The 24,398-nt window shown below is 41.4% G+C and overlaps 2 protein-coding genes across 5 annotated transcripts in view; one reads left to right on the forward strand and one right to left on the reverse strand.

The window, feature by feature from the left end:
- Positions 1–6,880: 6,880 nt before the first annotated feature.
- Positions 6,881–10,958, reverse strand: vip (vasoactive intestinal peptide). The gene is made up of 6 exons (XM_010869675.5): positions 10,793–10,958; positions 10,180–10,281; positions 9,044–9,148; positions 8,599–8,730; positions 8,107–8,209; positions 6,881–7,896 (listed from the first exon to the last, which is right to left on the reverse strand). Coding segments are annotated over exons 1-6 (453 nt in total). The 5' UTR covers positions 10,795–10,958; the 3' UTR covers positions 6,881–7,887.
- A 9,683-nt stretch (positions 10,959–20,641) lies between these two features.
- anapc1 (anaphase promoting complex subunit 1) overlaps positions 20,642–24,398 on the forward strand; it is a 33,172-nt gene continuing 29,415 nt past the window's right edge. For all 4 annotated transcript variants that reach the window (XM_029120453.2, XM_029120451.2, XM_029120454.2 and 1 more), the window contains exons 1-5: positions 20,642–20,848; positions 21,737–21,973; positions 22,101–22,262; positions 23,191–23,233; positions 23,355–23,455. In XM_029120453.2, coding sequence (XP_028976286.1) covers positions 21,761–21,973; positions 22,101–22,262; positions 23,191–23,233; positions 23,355–23,455 — 519 coding nt within the window. In that variant the 5' untranslated portion in view covers positions 20,642–20,848; positions 21,737–21,760. The remainder of the gene's footprint in view (positions 20,849–21,736; positions 21,974–22,100; positions 22,263–23,190; positions 23,234–23,354; positions 23,456–24,398) is intronic.

Raw genomic sequence — 24,398 nt, forward strand, 5'->3', positions numbered from 1 at the left:
AATTATAATAATCTTTATTTATAGAGCACTTTTCAAAATCATTTTACAAAGTGCTTCACAATACAAGGACAATAAGATACACAGAAAGCAAATAACAAGATACATGATGAAAGCAAGAACACTACTTAAGAAATTAAAATACAGTTAAAATAAAAATTAAAATAAAATGAAGTCTGTTAAAATCAGGAAAGGCTCTCCTATTAAAGTATGTTTTAAGAAGGGACTTAAAGGATTTCACAGCCTCAGCAGATCTGATGTCCTCGGGCAGGCTGTTCTAGAGCCTCAGGCCCCTGACTGCAAACGCTCTGTCCCCTTTAGTTTTCAGTCGAGACTCAACAGACCACAGACAAATATAACTGTGTTTTCCATTCAGGTTAGTACCAAACTTGACATCATCATGTAATAGAGTCAGTGAAAGCTATTGGTTTATTTTCTTACTGTTACTTTCCCAGGTACAGTGAGGGAAAAAATTATTTGATCCCCTGCTGATTTTGTATGTTTTCCCACTGACAAAGAAATGATCAGTCTATAATTTTAATGGTAGGTTTATTTGAACAGTGAGAGACAGAAAATGTTATAAATTGATTTGCATTTTAATGAGTGAAATAAGAATTTGATCCACTCTCAAACAAAAAGATGTCTGGCTCCCAGGGCAACTTTACCGACGATGGACGGGGCCATGTGCCGTCAAATCTTGGGCGAGAACCTCCTTCCCTCAGCCAGGGCATTGAAAATGGGTCGTGGATGGGTATTCCAGCATGACAATGACCCAAAACACACGGCCAAGGCAACAAAGGAGTGGCTCAAGAAGAAGCACATTTAAGGTCCTGGAGTGGCCTAGCCAGTCTCCAGACCTTAATCCCATAGAAAATCTGTGGAAGGAGCTGAAGGTTCAAGTTGCCAAACATCAGCCTCGAAACCTTAATGACTTGGAGAAGATCTGCAAAGAGGAGTGGGACAAAATCCCTCCTGGGATGTATGCAAACCTGGTGGCCAACTACAAGAAACATCTGACCTCTGTGATTGCCAACAAGTCATGTCATGTTTTGCAGAAGGGTCCAATACTTATTTCACTAATTAAAATGTGAATCAATTTATAAAATTTTTTACATGCGTTTTTCTGGATTTTGTTGTTGTTATTCTGTCTCTCACTGTTCAAATAAACATACCATTAAAATTATAGACTGATCATTTCTTTGCCAGTGGGCAAACGTCCAAAATCAGCAGGGGATCAAAAAAAATCCCTCACTGTAAGTATGATTAAGTGCGCATTCTTATTTTCAGTAATAACCTGGCAGCAATTGAGGTTACCTGCCTTGCTTAAGGACAGACTTTCCCCATGTCAGTTCAATTTGATTAATCAACCTTTCAGTCACTAGTCAGATGCTTTAACCAGTAGTCTTCCCTGCCACCATATATTAAAAGAAATAGGCTAGTTCTTATTACATGCCGGAAATTATAATTATACAGTGAACTCAACACATTGTATAGTGCATTATAGTCAATTACATGATTTTACTGTCCTTTTCACTCCAATCAAATTACGTCTGTCACTGATTAAAAGAAAGTCTGAACACTGTTTAACCTACCGTGAGAGAAACATACTACTGTTCCCTAATATAGTCTGAGGCTGACATATGCATGTAACAATTGAACCTTGATCAACCTGCATACTGTGTTGCTGTAAATAACAACCAAATCATCTCCAAAACGTATGTTATACAATGCTTCATAATGCAAATGGTATTATGACCACTGTGATTCACATACCTGTAGTGATGGGATTAAGTGCACACAGATGTCTTGTCTGTTCAGTTCCAATTTGTTATAAATTGCCCTGACTAAAAGTGTAATGTTTTTTGTGTTGTATACTGAAGTTAATAAAATCTTGTTGTGTTATAAACAAAATTTATAATTGTCCGAATATATTTTCCGCCATCAATCTACACACGATACCCCATAATAACAAAGCGGAAATGTGTTGCCAATTTATTGAAAATAAATCTGAAATGCTATGTCATGTGCGTAAGTATTGAGCCCTCTTTACCATGATTGAGCTCATATGCATCCCATGCCTTTCAATCATGCATATCCTTGAGATGTCCCAAGAACTTGATTGGAGTCCATCTGTTGCATATCCAATTCTTTGGACATGATTAAGAGAAGCACATACCTGTTTATATAGGGTCCAGCGCTTCACATTGCAAGTCTGAGATAAAATCAAAACATGCAGTCCAGGGAAGACCTCAGTGAATTCTGTCCAGGTGTAGACCTGGGGGAAATTAGCATAGCATAGCATAATCTTCCGCTTAACCGGGGCCGGGTTGCGGGGGCAGCAGTCTAAGCAGGGATGCCCAGACTTCCCTCTCCCCAGACACTTCCTCCAGCTCTTCTGGGGGGACACCGAGGCGTTCCCAGGCCAGCCGGGAGACATAGTCCCTCCAGCGTGTCCTAGGTCTTCCCCGGGGTCTCTTCCCGGTGGGACGGGACCGGAACACCTTCCCAGGAAGGCGTTCCGGAGGCATCCGAAACAGATGCCCAAGCCACCTCAGCTGACCCCTCTCGATGTGGAGGAGCAGAGGCTCTACTCTGAGCTCCTCCCGGGTGACCGAGCTTCTCACCCTATCTCTAAGGGATCGCCCAGCCACCCTGCGGAGAAAGCTCATTTCGGCCGCCTGTATCCGGGATCTTGTCCTTTCGGTCATGACCCAAAGCTCATGACCATAGGTGAGAGTAGGAACGTAGATTGACCGGTAAATCGAGAGCTTCGCCTTGCGGCTCAGCTCTTTCTTCACCACGACAGACCGATACATCGACCGCATTACTGCAGAAGCTGCACCGATCCGTCTGTCAATCTCCCGTTCCATCCTTCCCTCACTCGTGAACAGGAACCCTAGATACTTAAACTCCTCCACTTGAGGCAGGCACTCTCCACCAACCTGAAGTGGGCAAGCCACCCTTTTCCGACTGAGGACCATGGCCTCGGATTTGGAGGTACTGATTTTCATCCCCACCGCTTCACACTCGGCTGCAAACCGTCCAAGTGCATGCTGAAGGTCCTGGCTTGAAGGGGCCAACACGACAACATCATCCGCAAAGAGCAGAGACGAAATCGTGTGGTCCCCAAACCTGACACCCTCCGGCCCCTGGCTGCGCCTAGAAATTCTGTCCATAAAAATTACGAACAGAACCGGTGACAAAGGGCAGCCCTGCCGGAGTCCAACATGCACAGTGAACAAGTCTGACTTACTGCCAGCAATGCGGACCAAGCTCCTGCTTCGGTCGTACAGGGACCTGACAGCCCTTAGCAAAGGACCCAGGACCCCATATTCCCGAAGCACTCTCCACAGGATGCCGCGAGGGACACAGTCGAATGCCTTCTCCAAATCCACAAAACACATGTGGACTGGTTGGGCAAACTCCCATGAACCCTCCATCACCCTGTAGAGGGTATAGAGCTGGTCCAGTGTTCCACGGCCTGGACGAAAACCACACTGTTCCTCCTGAATCCGAGGTTCTACTATCGGCCGTATTCTCCTCTCCAGAACCCTGGCATAGACTTTCCCGGGGAGGCTGAGAAGTGTGATCCCCCTATAGTTGGAACACACCCTCCGGTCCCCCTTCTTATAAAGAGGGACCACCACCCCGGTCTGCCATCCCAGAGGCACTGTCCCCGACTGCCACGCGATGTTGCACAGGCGTGTCAGCCAAGACAGCCCCACAACATCCAGAGACTTGAGGTACTCAGGGCGGATCTCATCCACCCCCGGTGCCTTGCCACCGAGGAGTTTCTTAACCACCTCGGTGACTTCAGCCCGGGTGATGGACGAGTCCACCTCTGAGCCCTCTCCCTCTGCTTCCTCAATGGAAGACGTGACGGCGGGATTGAGGAGATCCTCGAAGTACTCCTTCCACCGCCCGACGACATCCCCAGTTGAGGTCAACAGCTGCCCACCTCTACTGTAAACAGCGTTGGTAGGGCACTGTTTCCCTCTCCTGAGGCGCCGGATGGTTTGCCAGAATCTCTTCGAGGCCAGCCGATAGTCCTTCTCCATGGCCTCACCAAACTCCTCCCAGGCCCGAGTTTTTGCCTCCACAACCACCCGGGCTGCAGTCCGCTTGGCCTGTCGGTACCCGTCAGCTGCCTCTGGAGTCCCACAAGCCAACCAGGCCTGATAGGACTCCTTCTTCAGCTTGACAGCATCCCTTACTTCCGGTGTCCACCACCGGGTTCGGGGATTGCCGCCTCGACAGGCACCGGAGACCTTACGGCCACAGCTCCGAGCGGCCGCTTCGACAATGGCGGTGGAGAACATGGTCCACTCGGACTCAATATCTCCAGCCTCCCTCGGGATCCAGTCAAAGCTCTGCCGGAGGTGGGAGTTAAAGATCTCTCTGACAGGAGACTCGTCCAGACGTTCCCAGCAGACCCTTACAGTACGCTTGGGCCTGCCGAGTCTGTCCAGCTTCCTCCCCCGCCATCGGATCCAACTCACAACCAGGTGGTGATCAGTTGACAGCTCCGCCCCTCTCTTCACCCGAGTGTTCAAGACATGTGGCCGCAGGTCAGATGAAACGACAACAAAGTCGATCATCGACCTGCGGCCTAGGGTGTCCTGGTGCCACGTGCACTGATGGACACCCTTATGCTTGAACATGGTGTTCGTTATGGACAAACTGTGACTAGCACAGAAGTCCAATAACTGAACACCGCTCGGGTTCAGATCAGGGGGGCCGTTCCTCCCAATCACGCCCCTCCAGGTGTCACTGTCGTTGCCCACGTGGGCGTTGAAGTCCCCCAGTAGAACGATAGAGTCCCCAGTCGGAGCACTTTCCAGCACCCCTCCCAGAGACTCCAAGAAGGTCGGGTACTCTGCACTGCCGTTCGGCCCGTAGGCACAAACAACAGTGAGAGACCTATCCCCGACCCGTAGGCGCAGGGAAACGACCCTCTCGTTCACCGGGGTAAACTCCAACACATGGCGGCAGAGCTGGGGAGCTATAAGCAAACCCACACCAGCCCGCCGCCTCTCACCATGGGCAACTCCAGAGTGGTGAAGAGTCCATCCTCTCTCAAGGAGTGTGGTTCCAGAGCCCAAGCCGTGTGTAGAGGTGATCCCGACTACCTCTAGTCGGAACCTCTCAACCTCACGCACCATCTCAGGCTCCTTCCCCGCCAGCGAGGTGACATTCCACGTCCCTAGAGCTAGTTTCCGTGTCCGGGGATCGGGTTGTCTAGGCCCCCGCCTTCGACTGCCGCCCGATCCTCTCTGCACCGGCCCCTTATGGTCCCTCCTGTGGGTGGCCCGGCCGGGCCCCATGGGGAAAGGCCCGGCCACCAGGCGCTCGCGAACGAGCCCCAACCCCGGGCCTGGCTCCAGGGTGGGGCCCCGGCTGCGCCATGCCGGGCGACGTCACAGAACACATGATTTTTTTCTTCATTAAGGGGTTTTTGAACCGCTCTTAGTCTGACCCGTCGCCTAGGACCTGTTTGCCTTGGGAGACCCTACCAGGGGCATATAGCCCCAGACAACATAGCTCCTAGGGTCACTCGGGTACTCAAACCCCTCCACCACGTTAAGGTGGCAGTTCAAGGAGAGGTAATTTCCTGGGGGAAATTGTTTTTAAAAAATGTAAAGTTCGGTGGGCTCCATTATTTTGAATTACAAAGAGTTTGGAACAAACAAGACTCTTCCTACAGCTTGCCATCCAGCCAAACTTAACTGGGCAAGAAAGGCCTTAATCGGGACCCTGACCCTTCTAAGACAGCTTTAGAGTTTTTCTGCATAGATGGGAGAACTTGCTAGAAGGACAACCATCTCTACAACACTCCATTAGTCAGGTCTTTATGGTAGATTGGCTATACTGAAGCCAATCCTGATTAAAAAAAGAACATAGGACTCTGACAGCATGAGGAAAAAGATGATCTGATCTGATAAAACCAAAATCAAACCATTAAGCCTGAATGCCAAGCACTAAGTCTGGTGAAACCAAGGTACTGGTCATTGCCTGGCTTGTCAGGATTGAGAGAAGGATTAACAAAGCAAAATACAGAGGTCCACAGGACCTCAGACTCTCGATAAGACCCAACCTGTGCAGAGCACATGCTCCTTTGCCATTTGGTGCCCTTTCCAGTTGACATGTGCCCCCCCCCCCCGCCTTGGTGATGTGTGTCGCACACACTGACAGGCATGCAACGTCCATATTTTTTACGTGCGTCACTCACTACGATGGGCATGCATCGTCCGTCTTGTTAACGTGCGTCACTCACTATGACGGGCATGCATCGTCCGTCTTGTTAACGTGCGTCACTCAGTACGATGGGCATGCATCGTCCGTCTTGTTAACGTGCGTCACTCAGTACGATGGGCATGCGTCGTCCGTCTTGTTAACGTGCGTCACTCACTACGATGGGCATGCATCGTCCGTCTTGTCAACGTGCATCACTCACTACGACGGGCATGCGTCGTCAGTCTTTTTAAGGTGCATCACTCACTACGATGGGCATGCGTCGTCAGTCTTGTTAACGTGCGTCACTCACTACGATGGGCATGTATCGTCCGTCTTGTTAACGTGCATCACTCACTACGATGGGCATGCGTCGTCCGTCTTGTTAACGTGCGTCACTCAGTACGATGGGCATGCATCGTCCGTCTTGTTAACGTGCGTCACTCACTACGATGGGCATGCAACGTCCGTTTTTTTTCACGCAACACTCACTCCAACACATCATCCGTCTGTGTGAACCGACAACTCTGCCCACTTTTTCAGTTTCAGCACATGCCCCTGGGAAGGTCTGTGCACAGTACAGTGTACAAGAGCCTATTCATGCTAGTTAAATCAAGGAAGTAATGGCAAAAAGAGTCACACAAATGATTGCACAATTCTATACCATTTTATTTACTGAATATATTCAAAGGTACATTCTTTTTCAAAATCGACCAATAATTTGTGTCTTGTGGAAACAATTTCTCTGTCATATTTCTCACAGTCTTCTTACAATTCTCACTTAAGTCTGTGGCCTGAAACATTAATATCACATTATATTGAATTAAATAAATTCATGTAAATGATTATTTGCTGTGCTATGATGTGCTCCATCTCATGCCTTTAATGGCTGACTGTTTTAATCAAGATTAAATATTTACACTGTATGATTAATCAGACTAAGAAATTGTATGTGCTCAGTGTTTTACTGATTTGAACTGATAGCCAATAACAAGCACATTTTTACTAATCAAATGGCATGAAAGTGATAAGCTTGAAATCAAATGTCCCATTCAGGAAATAAAAATGTTTTGAGTTTAACATAACATTTGTGGCAAATTTTGTCATGGGGGTGGAAGTAGTCTATATTATCATTTATTATGCAATACTGTTTTTTCCACTTTAAAATAAAGAGCCATCATCATTATTTACTTACAAAATTATTTAGCTGAAAAATAAATAAGCATATTTTATTTGTTGAATGATTTGACATCAATAAAGGCTGTAGGTATGGTTATGGACACCGTATAGCACTGCTCTACATGGATATCAATTGATTATATGCATTTTAGCTCAAATTATGGTCATCTTTTGTATGAACTGACTGTACTGTAAACCAAGATAAAGCTTGTTTAATGAATGTGTTTACTGAACTATTATTTTACAGAGTTCTTTTCAAAGCAAATCTATCAGATTCCAAGATGACACACAGTATAGTGTTTACATTGGCTATTTATTTTCAGTTTTTGAATATTTCATATACAGTGTAAACATTTACTTTATATTGTAGAGATGACCACACTTGACTTTGAGACGTCTGCTGTTAAAGTACTTAAATATTGTTCTGAATGGGAAATGATGAGATTGATTGATTGAAGTAATTGCACCAGTGGCTCTTCCTCAAAGAGGCTGAAAAAGAAAATTGGAGTTTAGGAAGGAGTGAATGGAGAGAAAGGGTATTGATTACTGATCGGAATCACACTTCTTCCCTAGGGTCAGCAGTGTGACCACACTATATTGCAAACACTCTAATGACCACCACAGTGACCACCCAATGTATATGGGCATGCAAACTACAGAGAGGGTGGGGTGAAACTTAAGAAGAGAGACTTAGCATACCAACTGCAAGTTATTGAGAAGGTGATCTACATTGACATCATCATAGCTCTCTTGAAATGGAGGCTCATTTCTGGATTCTTCTGGCATGGGAAGGTCTTCTTGACTGAAAAGAATAGAAAGGGTACATTTTACATACCTCGCCAGACATGCAGTTAATTCATGCACACTTCACACACCAACAAACAAAAACACAGTGAATTAGTGTGCGGCGTGCTTGTTACCACCTTCTCTTTCCCGTCAAGACGGTGTTCAGGCAGGACCGACGGCAAGCATCAACGACATAAATCAAATTTGGCTTAGGGTCCCCAAAAAGCTAGTACTGGCACTGAGTTCAGGTATTTCTTCACGACCATCTGTTCGCGAAAGAGACTGGTAGTTGCCTTATGGAGATAAACTTCAACAAAATTCACATGCTGAGATGCAATTCATGCATGCACACTTGACAACAAACAAAACACACAAAACATTAGCGTGCTCCGTGCTTGTTGCCACCTTCTTTTTCCTGTCAGGACAGAGTTCAGGTATTTCTTCACAGCCATCTGTTTGCGAAAGCGACTGTAGTTGTCTGTGAATATAGCATCTGAGTGGCGCTTCACTGGTACCTGGTCTTCCATCATGTCGTCACTGTGTAAAATTATCATTTCCGTTGTTTTGGCTTCATCAGGACTCAAAATAATTATTTAACGCATTAATAGATTATAATTGGGATGACAAATTTCGTGCACTGACAACGATGCGTTTTCAAACTAACTACTTTCTTAGGGATGTATAAAAACAGATAAAATACCACAGAAATCCGCAACCATTTATTATTAGGCCTACTATTATTTTTCTAAATACAATTAAAATATGTTGATAACGTAATTACAAGCACATAATTACTTGACATGTGAAAGACTATTGTGGATTGCGAAGGCAAAGTAGCCTATTCGTTTACCTGACTCGCTTTCCAATCAAAGATTCCAGGTACCGCCGCGCAGATAGTTGTCCAAGAAGTTTGCTGTATCCACTAGTAAAGAGACCGTCTGCGTGTCTGGTTGGTCTGCCCACAAATTACAACAGATATTAAACAGTCAATATATGTCAGCAACTCTTTCAAAATATATATTTTTTGACATATGGGGCACAGGAAAACTATTAATAAATGTTTTGCTTTATAAATAAAGAGGAGAGAATGTGGTGAAACCCATGCTGCAGCTATGATGCAGAAGCAGCAGGTTGTTGAATCATCCTAAACCACTGACCGACGGTTATTTTGTATCCTTTTTGGGTATCGGTATCATAACAGCCACGCTTCCATAGGTAGAAATGAACACTTCAAACGATCCATTACTTTGTTAATCATCCAGAAAAACACTAGCAATATTAATTTACATAAGTTGCCTATAGGTCCAATATGTTAACAGAAAACTGTAATACATATGGTGAGTTCCAAGTGCAGGATCAGGCCGGTGTACAAACTAGACAAGGTTTATTAAAATATCGATACGCAAAGACAGGTCGTGGGCTGTCAGGGTTTGGTACACGTAAATAGCATTAGCAGTAAGCGGACAAGGAATGGGTACAGTTCAGGTCAATGGAAGACAACGCAGAGGTCGGCACACGGGATAGCTGGTCATGGGAATTCACAAGACGTATAGACAACCTGAACAGGCAATGAACCGAGGTTAAGTGAGACACCCGTTGGTGTGGAACACAATGCAACCAAGGTGTATGGAAAAACGAGGGAGAAAGGTAATCAGGGTGTGACAAAACACATTTCCCCCGATAGGGTCATACATATTAGTGTTAAAACGTAGTAGGCTACTGTTCCAAGATATAGTGATGCATTATTTACAAACATCTTTTTTAGGCTACTTATTAATACCAGAGTAAGAATATATCGGAATATGAAATCTTTAACATTATATACTATACTTTCTAGTAGGCTATGGATTTGTTAATTCTTACTGGTAGCCTAGGCGAGCGATTTTCATAGATGTTTATAAAAAAACTATTGTTTGGCATGTCTTCATTAACAAAAGTAATTCATGTTAAGTTTTATTGCGTAATAGCGGTCGTTATAACGCCTACCTCGATGCATATGGCAAACACTGAGTCCGGGAATATAACACACTGCACAGGGCTATTAGGAAAAGGAGCTGGGAGCCATTCCTTTGTAACATCGCTTTATACCTGCAAAGGAAGATAGGGGTTTCAATTACTATCTGTGCTGTTGTGGTCAACGTGAAAATGACTACATTTCACAAAATAAATACCTCCTCATTCGGTAAATCTTTAAGCACTGTATATAAACTTTGCCAATTCAGAAAACAAAAGCCAATAGCAAAAATAAACAACAATAAATAATTTAAATAAATGAAAAATGGTGCAGATATCCAGTGAGGTGGTGAGGACTTGGATACACATCAACATTTATTCATGGGCTAAAATGCAATAACCAATATATAAATAAATCTTATATTCGGAATGAAAAACTTTTTCAAGTTATTCATTTGCGGTTAGATGGTTAGACTGACTAGTCTAACAAATCAAAAGATATGTCCAAAACTTTTTTTTTCGTGAACTAGGAAAAAAACAAATTGTAGCCTTCTGAAATTAGAATATGATGTGAATCCTAACTGAAATTAATCAAACAAGTAGCATAATTATCTCAAACAACTAGCATTATCAGAAAGATTCTTACATTTGCTTTAAAAAAGATCCGCTGCTCCTTCTGGCTCCAATCGCTGTGCAAGGTACCGAAACGTTGCTTTGTGGCGGTATCTCCTAACGAATGACCGGAACCAGTTGAATATCTCAGCTACGTTCAGTGGTCAGCTTCTCTTAGCTATACATTCAAGCCTTTCCTCTGAATACTTTTAAGCAGGCAGGCAATCATATACGTCATCCAGCTGTTGCGTAGTTTAGTTTATTATTTCCATTGGGAATAATACGTAGAGATTAGAAGTATTAGGATTAGACTTATACAGAGCAACTTAATGGGCCAATTAACGCTTCAGAGATTTGAACTAGCAACATTATAATTACTGTATGATCTAACTTAGTTAACTTTTGCCCAGCTATATCAAGTCTCAAAGACAACCCTGTTTTCAGAAAAGTTGGGACGCTGCATAAAATGTCAATAAAAACAGAATGCAATGATGTGCAAATCATTTAAACCCTATATTCAATACGAAATAGTACAAAGAAAACATATCAAATGTTGAAACTGAGACATTTTTATTGTTTCTTGAAAAATACATGCTCACTTTGATGCCAGCAACATGTTTCAAAAGAGTTGGGACAGAGGCAACAAGACTGGGGCAAAAACCTAAACCTGGTGGAAAAATCACACAACTAACGAGGTCAATTGGCAACAGGTCAATAACATGATTGGGTTTTAAAAGAACATTCCAGAGAGGATGGGTTTGTCAGAAGCTAGGATGGAGAGGGGTTTTAGGGAGTTTTTTTTAGCCACTAAAATTCAACACTACTGTTGTTTGCTCCTTGGGGTTTAAGGCCGGGTGCCTCCGTAAAGCACTTTGTGACAACTGCTAATGTAAAAAGGGCTTTATAAATACATTTGATTGCCTGATTGATTGATTCAACACTCTGTGAAAGAATGCACAGCCAAATAGTGCAACAACTTAAGAATAACGTATATCTCAAAATAAAATTGCAAAGAGTTTGTGGATCTCATCATCTACAGTACATAATATCATTAAAAGATTCAGAGAACCTGGAGAAATCTCTGTACGGATAAGAGATAAGGCCAAAATCCAATATTGGATGACTGTGATCTTCAGGCCCTCAAATGGCACTGCATTAAAAACAGAAACAATTCCATAGTGGACATCACTGTATGGACTCAGGACCACTTCTGACACCCATTATCTGTGATCATAGTTTGTCGTTGCATCCACAAAAGTTAGAACTTTATCATGCAAAGAAGAAACCATACATTAACAAGATCCAAAACTGCCGCTGCCTTCTCTGGGCCTGAGCTCATTTAAGATGGACTGAGGCGAAGTGGAAAACTGTCCTGTGGTCTGAGGAATCAAAATTTGAAATTATTTTTGGGAATCACGGATGCCAGATTAGAGGAGAGGGAGCATCTGGCATTTTTTTTTTATCAGTGCACAGTTCAAAAGCCAGCATCCATGATGGTATGGGGGTGCATTAGTGCACATGGCATGGGAGACTTGCACATCTGTGAAGACACCATTAATTATTTCAGCAAGACAATGTTAAACCACATTCTGCACATATTACAAAAGCATGGCTCTGTAGAAAGAGTCTGGGTGCTAAACTGGCCTGTCTGCAGTCCAGACCTGTCAACCATTTGGTGCATTATGAAACAAAAAATATGACAAAGGTGACACCAGACTGTTTAGCAGCTGAAATGCTATATCAAGCAAGAATAGGAAAATATTTCCCTTGCAAAACTACAGCAGTTGGTCTCCTCAGTTCCCAAACGCTTACAGAGTATTGTTAAAAGAAGAGGTGATGCAACTCAGCAGTAAACATGTCCCTGTCCCAGCATGTTGCTGGCATCAAATTCAAAAGGGGCATGTATTTTTCCAGAAACAATAATAATCCATTGGATTTGGTTGGTCATTCTGTCATGCATGAGCAGGTAGGACACAAGCGCAGGGGTTTTCAAAAGGCAAACTTAGTTTTAATTAAGCATCACTGAAAAAACCAAAAGGCACAAACGGCAGGAACTGGCAAAGGCAAACACACCAACAACACACAGCAACAAACACAAAGACCAGGAGGAACTGAAACAGGGACACAACGAGGGACAAACAAGGAACGGGTGGAAACAATCAGGACAAGGACAGGCTGCATGTAAGAACAAAAACATAACGGTCTACGTTCACTAACCAAAACCAAACAGAACATTGCAGAACCTCAGTCACACTGCTGCCAATTGTCTCTCTCCATATAGAGGCATTAACACAAAGCAGAAGGCAGGCTCACCTGAACATGTCAAATGTTCTCATTGAATAACATTCCACATGTTTGAGAAAGACCACTTCCATTTTAACAGAAAAAAATCACATACAAATCCTATCATCTCATCATTGTTGGTTCCAGGGTAAACTAAATGTGTTTCTTTTTACATTCATTGTTTGACACTGGTTGTATGTAATGATTTAGTTCTGGTTTGAGTCACATAGTTATATTTTGGCGGATTGAATTCAGTGTCAGTGTTGAAATGGACTGTAATACGTTACATTTTGTAACGGCTGTAATAGCCCTTTCTCAAAAAGCAGCCACTGGTAGCCTAATCACAATCCTAATATAATCATGCCAAACTAAAAGTAGATTAGGGACAAACTACTGGGAAACATGCTCATTTAATTGACAGTTGTGATTTGAAACAGAATCTGGAAGGGACCACTCATACAGGAAACATATAATTTTGATGGAATGTGCAGAATCTGCAAGTTCCTATGGACGAGCCAGTCCAAAGGACAAATCAGTTCCATTCAAGTCAGCATCACATCACATTAATTTGTAATAGCACAATACATTATGTGAGTAATACCTATCTGTACTTAATGGATAGAACACACAAAGAAAATACCTGCCCATATACTGTGGAATACCCCTACTTGTTAGACTAGGGGGCCAATGACCCCATTTCGATATCTAAAAATGTTTGCGACCCAACCATGTGAAGAAAAATTTGATAATCGTTATTGTTTTATTTGAGGCTATCAGAGTCAATTGTAAAACATTCTCCTCGACCCCATTTTCATATCAGGTGACCCCACATGGGGTCACAACCCCTAGTTTGGGAACCTCTGTGTTTGACCCTATTGGGGTTTAAATCATTCGGCCACTGAACTTCAGAATGTGTTTATGACCAAATTGGCAATGACTGACTCATGATAAGTCTGTCTTAAAATAGTTTGCCTAAGAAACTAACAATTGGATCCAGATGTTCGTGCTTACAAAAGACTGTAGTTAACTATAATACTGTGTACTGTACTATATAATTCTGTACTATGATATTCTGTAGTACACTGTAGGGTACTGCAGTAGAAAAGCAAAGTTTTGAGTGAGGAACAGAAGCGTTCAATTTGCGGTGGTCGCTTAATTTGAACCGTTTTGTTCCTCATTCAAAACCTTCCTTTTCTACTTTTTTGGAAAGGAAAGAAAAAGGTGCAGTGGTCTGTATAATGTGGTCTGTATAATGTAGAATACAACTACACACTATTGTTGTTGTGGTTAATATAACATTTTATATTATATTGTAAAATACTACACTACAAACTGCACTGATAATATGCATGTTCCCTGCCACTTACACTTACACATGTTATTACCAAGTCAGAACCTTTATCTACTTTTGCATTTCTTTTTACTTGAGTTGATATTTCATTAATAGCTTTTATGGGATTTAAAGGATTTTAACACATTATTACATATTTATTTTGTTTACTGTATTGGATTTCAACTTACTTTTTAAGATTGCTTTAAACTCCAGCGGATATTCACATTCACAGCACATGTAAAATTTACATTAGTGTAATAACAACAGTGTTTGTGGAATAGCAGACTAATGATAACACATTCCTGGAAAAAAGACAACACATTTGTAATAATAATTGGATTATTGTGTGCATGTAGCCTTTTCCAGTGATTACAGGAATACGGTCTCTTACCTTTAACTTAGTCTTTGACATTAACAAGCTATGCCCTCTCCAAGCACTTTCCCCCACTATTAGATTCCCAGTCGCATATACCCAAAAATAGTGTTGACATTCCAGTAAATAAAATACAAAATTGAACACATATCCTTTCTATGCAGTGACTGCCAGAAGTATGTGCCCACATAGACATCATCAGATTGTTTTGTGGATCTTTTGCCTTCAGTCTTGTCTTTCACATTTGAAAGCCATGTTCAGTTGGATTCTGATTGGCTAACAGACTTTGCCATTCCTCTTTATGGCCCTGAATATCAGGGTTGATAGCTATGACATTGTTTGAAGGGGCAATGTCTTGCTTCAAGATAAGGTGCTGTACAATGAGTTCACAGGAATTTGGATACCTCTGAACAGACATGATGTTTCTGAACCCTTCTGACATCAGCAGTCACTTGTCTGGAGTTGACTCTAACCACCTGTCTGTAGTGGACTCTAACCACCTGTCTGTAGTGGACTCTAACCACCTGTCTGTAGTGGACTCTAACCACCTGTCTGTAGTGGACTCTAACCACCTGTCTGTAGTGGACACTGACCACATGTCTGTAGTTGACACTGACCACATGTCTGTAGTTGACTCTAACCACCTGTCTGTTGGCGACTCTAACCACCTGTCTGTTGGCGACTCTAACCACCTGTCTGTAGGTGCCTCTAACCACCTTTCTGTAGGCGACTCTAACCACCTGTCTGTAGTTGACTCTAACCACCTAACTGTTTGCAGCTCTAACCACCTGTCTGTAGTTGACTCTAACCACCTGTCTGTTGTTGACTCCAACCATCTGTCTGTAATGGACTTGTACTTGACTCTAACCACCTGTATGTAGGTGACTCTAACCACCTGTCTGTAGGCGACTCTAACCACCTGTCTGTAGGCGACTCTAACCACCTGTATGTAGGCAACTCCAACCACCTGTATGTAGGCGACTCTAACCACCTGTCTGTTGTTGACTAACATCTGTCTGTTGTTGAGTCTAACCACCTGTTGGTACTGGACTTTAACCATCTATCTGTATTCTAATCTGAATTCTAATGACCTCTCTGTAGTTGAATCCAACCACTTGTCTATAGAGAACTCTAACGACCTGTCTGTAGTTGAATCCAACCACTTGTCTATAGAGAACTCTAACCACCTGTCTGTAGGGACAAATAACCACCTGTAGTAAAACTGTAGTAAAACTACAGTATTAAGAGAATAGCATACAATATCACATTTTTTCATTTGGTTTACCACCGCTCTCAGGGGCTGTGTCTGTAGGATAAAGGTCCACGAGTATCTTATGAGTAATGGATCTCCATACACAAGAAATGACATGGCAACCCTAGGTCCAATAAATCAAAACTGAGGGAGAGGATTTCCCTTTGAGCGGAGTCTATGAACAGTGCATCTTCCATTTTTCTTGCATAGCAAGGGCATATTGAACCTATAGGTACACATACAGTACAGAATAGAGTAATAGAGAATTGCTCCTCCATTTTCAAACTTTGATCTATAGTTTATGAACAGGCCCAATTATAAGTAAGGGACCAATAGCCACAGTCCTGTTTAAAGCTGAAATCCTTCCAATGGATGAATTAAGCAAACAGCTCTTTACTGTTTCCTAACTAATTTTGTAAATACATTTGTGTCTGAAGCCACATGGAAGACATTATGTCCAGTAATGGTCTCAGTGCTTCATTAGTGCAGTAATCAAAGGCACAAACCACACTACAACGCTCCTGGGACCGTCAGTCATCAGATCAAATCAAATTACTGCTTTGTCTCTCTGTGCTGCTCTCAGAGGTAGAGGCATGTTTTACATTTCCCTCAATGCAAACAAGATAAATAGTGTATTTAGGGCATGTCATTCAACTCACTGAGGAATTGGCTCTCTGAAACTCATCTGCTTGTGGAAGCCAGTGAGCAGGTCACTGCTCATAGGAGTTGTTTCAGCAACACATCAACTGCCACACAAGAACTTACTTATTGAGAATAGTTATGTGGTAAATGTGAAGTTTGAAGGTCTAAATGTGTTGTTGCCCTAAACACACATTGTGACAGTGAGGAGAGCAGTCAAAAGTGAGTGAGCACTACAATACTGGAGAATAATAAAGTTCTGTTACAGGCGATAGGCATGCTCTCTTTTGTGATGTACCTTGGGACAAACAGGAATATTGTCAGAGAGGACAACCTAGTTTACCAGACACACTTGGGAAAGGAACTGCACCCTAAAATCTCTCTATTAAATCAATATTGATCTGACACATCCATCTCCAGTCCCTCTGTCAACTGAATTTGTGTGCAGCAATTACAATGACAGATAATGGAGACAAATAGAATCACATCTGGCCTACACTAAGATCTCAAACTATTTAGACAGTGAATATTTATTTTGACTTTGTCCTAAAAAAAAAAGATATACATATGACATATGTACGACTGTAGGAAATGTGTACTCATTCCGTGTTATCCTTAATCATAGTTCCAGATAGCATCTAGATTAATATGAAAGTGTTTACAAACATATTTTTTATACTAAAAAGCTGACTGCAATATGTGTCATTGCTTACCTGGCATACCATATAATGCATGTCTATTGGACACAAAGTAATCTGCAATATAACCAGAACAAACAGCTAACGGATCCCACAACACAGTTTTTAGCTGGCTAGCCTTGATGATATTAAGTTTAGGAGACTGTGAAGGTCACTCCAGAATCTTCACCTTTTTCTGCTCTAACCACTGGAGGGTCAACTTTGCCTTGTGTTTAGTGTCATTGTCGTGCTTAGGGTCATTGTCGTGCAGAAGAATGCAAATTGTCTGTCAGTATTTTCTGATTACATGCTACATTCATCTTGGCATCAATTTCCACAAGATTCCCCATGCCTTTAGAGTGCATACACCCCCAAAATATCAGTGAGCCACCACCATGCTTCACAGTGGGGATAGTATTCTGTTAACTATAAGCTTTCGTGACCCCTCTCCAAACATAGCTCTTATGGTTATGACCATAAAACTCTATTTTGGTCTTGTCACTCCATATTACAGTGTGCCAGAAGCTGTCAAGATGTTGTCGGGTATACACTCACCTAAAGGATTATTAGGAACACCATACTAATACTGTGTTTGACCCTCTTTTGCCTTCAGAACTGCCTTAATTCTACTTGGCATTGATTCAACAAGGTTCTGAAAGCATTCTTTAGAAATGTTGGCCCATATTGATAGGATAGCATCTTGCAGTTGATGGAGATTTGTGGAATGCACATCCAGGGCACGAAGCACCCGTTCCACCACATCCAAAAGATGCTCCATTGGGTTGAGATCTGGTGACTGTGGGGGCCATTTCAGTACAGTGAACTCATTGTCATGTTCAAGAATCCAATTTGAAATGATTCAAGCTTTGTGACATGGTGCAATATCCTGCTGGAAGTAGCCATCAGAGGATGGGTACATGGTGGTCATAAAGGGATGGACATGGTCAGAAACAATGCTCAGGTAGGCCGTGGCATTTAAACGATGCCCAATTGGCACTAAGGGGCCTAAAGTGTGCCAAGAAAACATCCCCCACACCATTACACCACCACCACCAGCTTGCACAGTGGTAACAAGGCTTGATGGATCCATGTTCTCATTCTGTTTATGCCAAATTCTGACTCTACCATCTGAATGTCTCAACAGAAATCGAGACTCATCAGACCAGGCAACGTTCTTCTAGTCTTCAACTGTCCAATTTTGGTGATCTCGTGCAAATTGTAGCATCTTTTTTCTATTTGTAGTGGAGATGAGTGGTACCCGGTGGGGTCTTCTGCTGTTGTAGCCCATCCGCCTCAAGGTTGTGCGTGTTGTGGCTTCACAAATGCATTTTCGCCCACAGGACTGCCGCATACTGGATGTTTTTCCCTTTTCACACCCCTTGTTTTCCCTTGTAAACCCTAGAAATGGTTGTGCATGAAAATCCCAATATCTGAGCAGATTGTGAAATACCCGTCTGGCACCAACAACCATGCCACGCTCAAAATTGCTTAAATCACCTTTCTTTCACATTCTGACATTCAGTTTGGAGTTCAGGAGATTGTCTTGACCAGGACCACACCCCTACATGCATTGAAGCAACTGCCATGTGATTGGTTGATTAGATAATTGCATTAATGAGAAATTTAACAGGTGTTCCTGATAATCCTTTAGGTGAGTGTATTGTAACCAGGCTTTTTTGTGGCATTGGCGAAGTAAAGGCTTCTTTCTGGCAAGCTCATTTTTGTTCAAGTATCGTTGTATAGTGCTCTTTGAAACAACCACACTGTCTTTTTCCAGAGCAGCCTGTATTTCTCCTGAGGTTACCTGTGGGTTTTTTGGATCCCGAACAATTCTTCTGCCAGTTTTGGCTGAAATCTTTCTTGGTCTACCTGACCTTTTCTTGGTATCAAGAGATCCCTGAATTTTCCACTTCTTAATAAGTGACTGAACAGTACTGACTGGCATTTGCAAGGCTTTGGATATCTTTTTATATCCTTTTCCATCTTTATAAAGTTTCATTACCTTGTTACGCAGGTCTTTTGACAGTTATTTTCTGCTCCCCATGGCTCAGTATCTAGCCTGCTCAGTGCATCCACATGAGAGCTAACAAATTCATTGACAATTCATACACAGACACTAATTGCAATTTTAAAAGCCACAGGTGTGGGAAATTCACCTTTAATTGCCATTTTCACCTGTGTGTGTGGATCACCTTGTATGTCTGTAACAAGGCCAAACATTCAAGGGTATGTAAATCTTTGATCAGGGCCATTTGGGTGAATTCTGTTGTCATTATGATTTTAAAAGGAGCCAAAAAACTATTTGATAATAAATGGCTTCATATGATCACTTTCCTTACTATCACTTTCCACTATGCAGTGTTTTTGCATGATCAGTCATATTTTCAAAATCAATGGCAAAATTTCACAATTTCTGCCCAGGTATGCAAACTTACGAACACAACTGAATGGAACTATACCTTGCACTTTTGACTACACTAATATAAAGCAAAGATTTGTCAAAATACTTTCTCAATGTCTAATTGTTTATGTATTTATTTAGTTTTGTGGTGACTGTACTTAATCTTTATTCTTTCTGTCTTCCGGTTTGCTTTTAAATAGTTTGACTGCAGAATCATGTTTAAAATGGGGTTTTAGGGTTAGGGTTTGTTAAGAGTATGTTTTGGAAAATGGGAATCTTCTTTCAACTTAATGGGAGAAGATGAGAGGACCTAGAACCAAGTCCTGGGGACACTAATAATTGCTTTCCAAAAGAGTTGGGATGCTGCATAAAATGCTAATAAAAAAAATGCAATGATGTGCAAATTATTTAATCCCTATATTTAATTGAATATCGTACCACAAACAACGCTATTTATAACCAAATTTGATGAAGTCATTATGCCATACAGCTGAGACACCTGACTTCTTGGAGGTTTAAACCAACATTTCAGAAACAGGCAGGTTTCTGTTGGTGCACATAGATGTTAATGAAGGCTTAAAATGGAATGTATATGTACAACCCTGTTTCCGAAAAAGTTGGGACACTGTGTAAAAAGGAAATATAAACAGAATGCAAATATGTGCAAATCATTTAAACCCTATATTCAATAGAATATAGTACAAAGTCAACATGTTTCATTGTGTTCATCTTACTCTAGTGAATCTGCTGACATCAATGTCCACTCTTAAAACATCTAAAACTGCATCCAAAGAAATTACAAAATAAAAGGTTGCGTAAAAGTTCATTCAATAATATATATGCAACCTTTTTAAATGCAATTTAATCATCTTTGGGTTTAATGTACCTTACCGACATGTGTGCACGTCACTTGCCTTCTATCCACTCCTGATTGGTTAAAAAATTTAGGTGAAGAATCTCGGGACAGCAAGATGTCCGCGCACATTTGAAAAACTGATGTATATTCTTATATTAGGGGTTGCTTTAAATAGTTTTTATGTTGACAATACTGATTACGTGGTACTCAAGAAAGAGTCATATAAAGAAAAGACAAGGACTCCGAGACAAGAGCCAGAATATTCGTTACTAACAGGTTCGCGCCTGACTCACTCAGATGCCACTGCGGCATGCTAGCTAACGATAGCTATTACATTAGCTATTTAGCTAGCTGTGGTACCAAGACACTGTTTGCATGACAGTCAGTATGCTAATATAAACATGGTTCCTAGTTAGACACAAACAAGCAACACAATGTTGTATTGATGTATATCTGTACTTGAGTATATATCAAACGTATATACTAGAAAGCAAGCTGCAATAACTTGAGTCTTTCATGATGAACGTCGTTTTGCTACTTATTAGCTGGCTATGCTCGCGTTTTAACATTGTTAGTTAGCTTAGCTAATTCACGATGACCAAACACAGTAGGTAACGTTAGCTAATATTTGCTCACAAATGTCTAACTACGTTGTTCAGTAATTAACTAACTGTCAGTAGTATGCTTTTATAGCTAGATTACTGTACTTGTCTGCAGTTCAGCATGACATGCCTCATACTACACGTTAAGTTGACTCAGTATACTGTAGCTGAACATAAACAAGAAAACTGCCTCGATACAGTAGAAGCTTGTACGGTATAACTTTAAGATGTAGTCAAGTCGTTCCACTACCAGACCTAAGTAACCTTTCAAAAGGTGTCTATCTGGATGTCGATTATCAGATATGAATGCATTTATATTCACATAATAATGAATAGAAGTGTGATTGACATGTATTGGAACTCCTCTTATATTCATTATATTCCATGCATTTAATCTTATACATGTCTAGGTAGATTACTGTATACAAAAACAGGCTCGGAGCCTCTATACATTCTATATATATAAAAAAAAAAAAGTGCTACTGGACATAGTATTGTTTTAGTAAAATAGTTTCACTGTTTAATGTTTATTTTGTTCTTGACAATTGTTTCACTTTCTCAGAAATAATGCTGATATCTGGAACTCATGTCGAACGTCTATGAAGAGAGAGCCACAATGATAGCCGCAGTGGAATTGCAGTCGTTTGTCCCATTTGGCCGTGAGCACTGCAAGAACCACCCGAATGCTGTGAATCTGCAGCTCCGGCAGCTGCAGCCAGCCTCTGATCTCTGGTCCTCAGATGGAGCGGCAGGTTTGGTGGGGTCACTCCAGGAGGTCACTCTACAGGAGAGGGAGAGGGTAAGACCAGGTCATCGTCTTCTAAGGGTCACCTTCTTTAGCTACAGGACACACGTATATGATTTGCTGTTCCTGTGATAAATCACCAATATGTCCGTTCGGTTCTGTTTTTACTGTTGTACTGTAGGAATGCTGGTTGCTGAGTAAGGGTTCCAGTGCGGACAGTGATGAGGTTGAGTATGAGGAAGAGCTCTATGCAGCCGGAAACATGGTCATATGGAGCAGGGGGAGCACGAGTCAAGCCTCCCATGTGTACAAGGCTTTCACTGTGGACAGTCCAGTCCAACAGGTAACCGCCACCTCATGTCATATACTCAACACGTGCGTGCATATTTTGTGCTTATATGATATGGTATAGTCATGTGAAAAAGTACTCCTTGTTTTTACACATTTGGACGTAATATATATGTAATCTGAAGTTAACTGTAATTTTAAACTTAATTAAGGTAACTTAATTTAAAATATTATACTTAATTGTATGTATGTATTTATGCATATAAATAGAAATCCTGATTCATGATTCATGTGGTAACTTAAGATATATTTTGAGATTTTTCTGATGTGTTTTTAATGCAAGTTAAATTTATCTTAACATAGTATAACAACAGAAATACACAACAGTTCTAATGACTGATACATTTAAAAACTTGATGAGTGATTTCATATTTTTTCTTTGATTCCTAGATCTTCCTTGTTTTAATGCCTATTGGCAAAAGGTTTTTGGTGGCCCAGACATAATGAAGAGGGAATGATATGCTCTGAATGCTAGAAGCATTGTGGGGACAATTTATTTGGGGGCTTAGGAAAACAGCCAAGCGAAAACTATAGGCTGGATGCACTTAAATCAAATAAAATGTATACCAGACAGGCAGAGGAGAACCAGAAAAATACCCATGAGGGTAAAAACCTACATATGTACAAAAGATTAGTAATAATAATAATTCTGCAACATGTTAATATGTAAAAAATTTATATATTGCTTGTATTTTGGTTGCTGTTAGGGAGGACATTGTAGATTACATTAGCTGCCCAAGTAGACATGGACAACAGGGCAGATTTAACAATATAATAGTTTTTTTTTTAAGTGTGTAGAGATAATATTTTAAGTATTTCAGAGGGGTGTCGGGTGGAGCATGGGGTAACCAGGGTTGGGGTACCACCTTTGCCTAATTTTAAGCCAGGAAAAACCCTGAATATCTCCATACCTCCTTTTTTAGGCATTGTGGTGTAACTTTGGTATTCCACAAAAGAATAAAGATGGTATGTAGACCTGTGCCACATTCTTATCATTACTTAAGTTTATTCAATTTTACAGCTTGTGGATGTATATGTAGCTCATTGTTTTCTTTTTCTCAGGCTAATTTAATTAATTGTATTCCAGAGAAGGAGATTATGGAGCAGACAGTGTGTATTGTCCAAAGTAGCTGTGTCAATGTGCACAGTTCAACAGGGAAGGATTTTATCTCCCCTTTACCCTTTCAGGTGAGTTCTTCATCATTGACTGAAATGCTGTTAAATTATTTACAATATTGCTGGATGGTCTGTTTTTTTTTTTAATGACCTGTAGACTTCGGTGATAATTTCTTGAAATAGGATATATGATAAACCATGGTTAAAGAAATCCGTATTTCTATATATTCTCAAATGTTTCCCAGGCTTTGACGTCTATTTTTCTCATTAGAATCCCTTAAGGAGAACCAGCAGATATGGAGAGTAATGATGGTCGGTTTACACACTTATATTCTCCAGGACCTGTCCAATGTTGTCTTAACCAATGGTAATGGGTGATTTGGCTCACTGACAGCTGCCAAGAGGCTTCAAATTACAATGAAAAATACCATCATGCAATTAGCTGCTTTGGCTTGTATGTGTGATTATTTTCCAAATTGCAATCTACTTGACGTGATTGAATTTGGTTTTGTTTCCCTTTTGAATGGCGTGGAACACATAGTAAGCCAAGGCCTACGTTGTGACGTGCAGGGAAAATTACATTGCTTTCTTGGAAGCTAATTAAGCAGATTTCGATTGGGTCCAAATTCATAGACCAGATTTGCGTTGGTTCATGCAATTAAATGTTTTAACCAGTATGTGTACTTGATAATACATGACTCATGAGCTGCCATCAAGCGCTATTATTGTACTCTTACACGTAATCTAGACTGGAAACATTGTGTGCGCGCGAGTATTGCAATATACATTTGCACATGTTGTTCTTTTTATTTTTGCGTGCGTCAATAAACTGTTGTGCCGTCGGTTGCTAAAATAGAACTTGGTTCTGAGACACTAAACCCGTTGCCGAACTTACCTCTCTCATTGGCTGACATTATTATTCCCATCAAATATGCTATGAAAATGTCTTTGTTTTTATGAGACATTTAGATGTTATGTCAGGATTCACGAGTTGCTAAAAACGTTCTCCACCATC

Source organism: Esox lucius, chromosome 6 (genome assembly GCF_011004845.1).
Source record: "Esox lucius isolate fEsoLuc1 chromosome 6, fEsoLuc1.pri, whole genome shotgun sequence".
In the NCBI taxonomy this organism is placed as follows: Eukaryota; Metazoa; Chordata; class Actinopteri; order Esociformes; family Esocidae; genus Esox; species Esox lucius.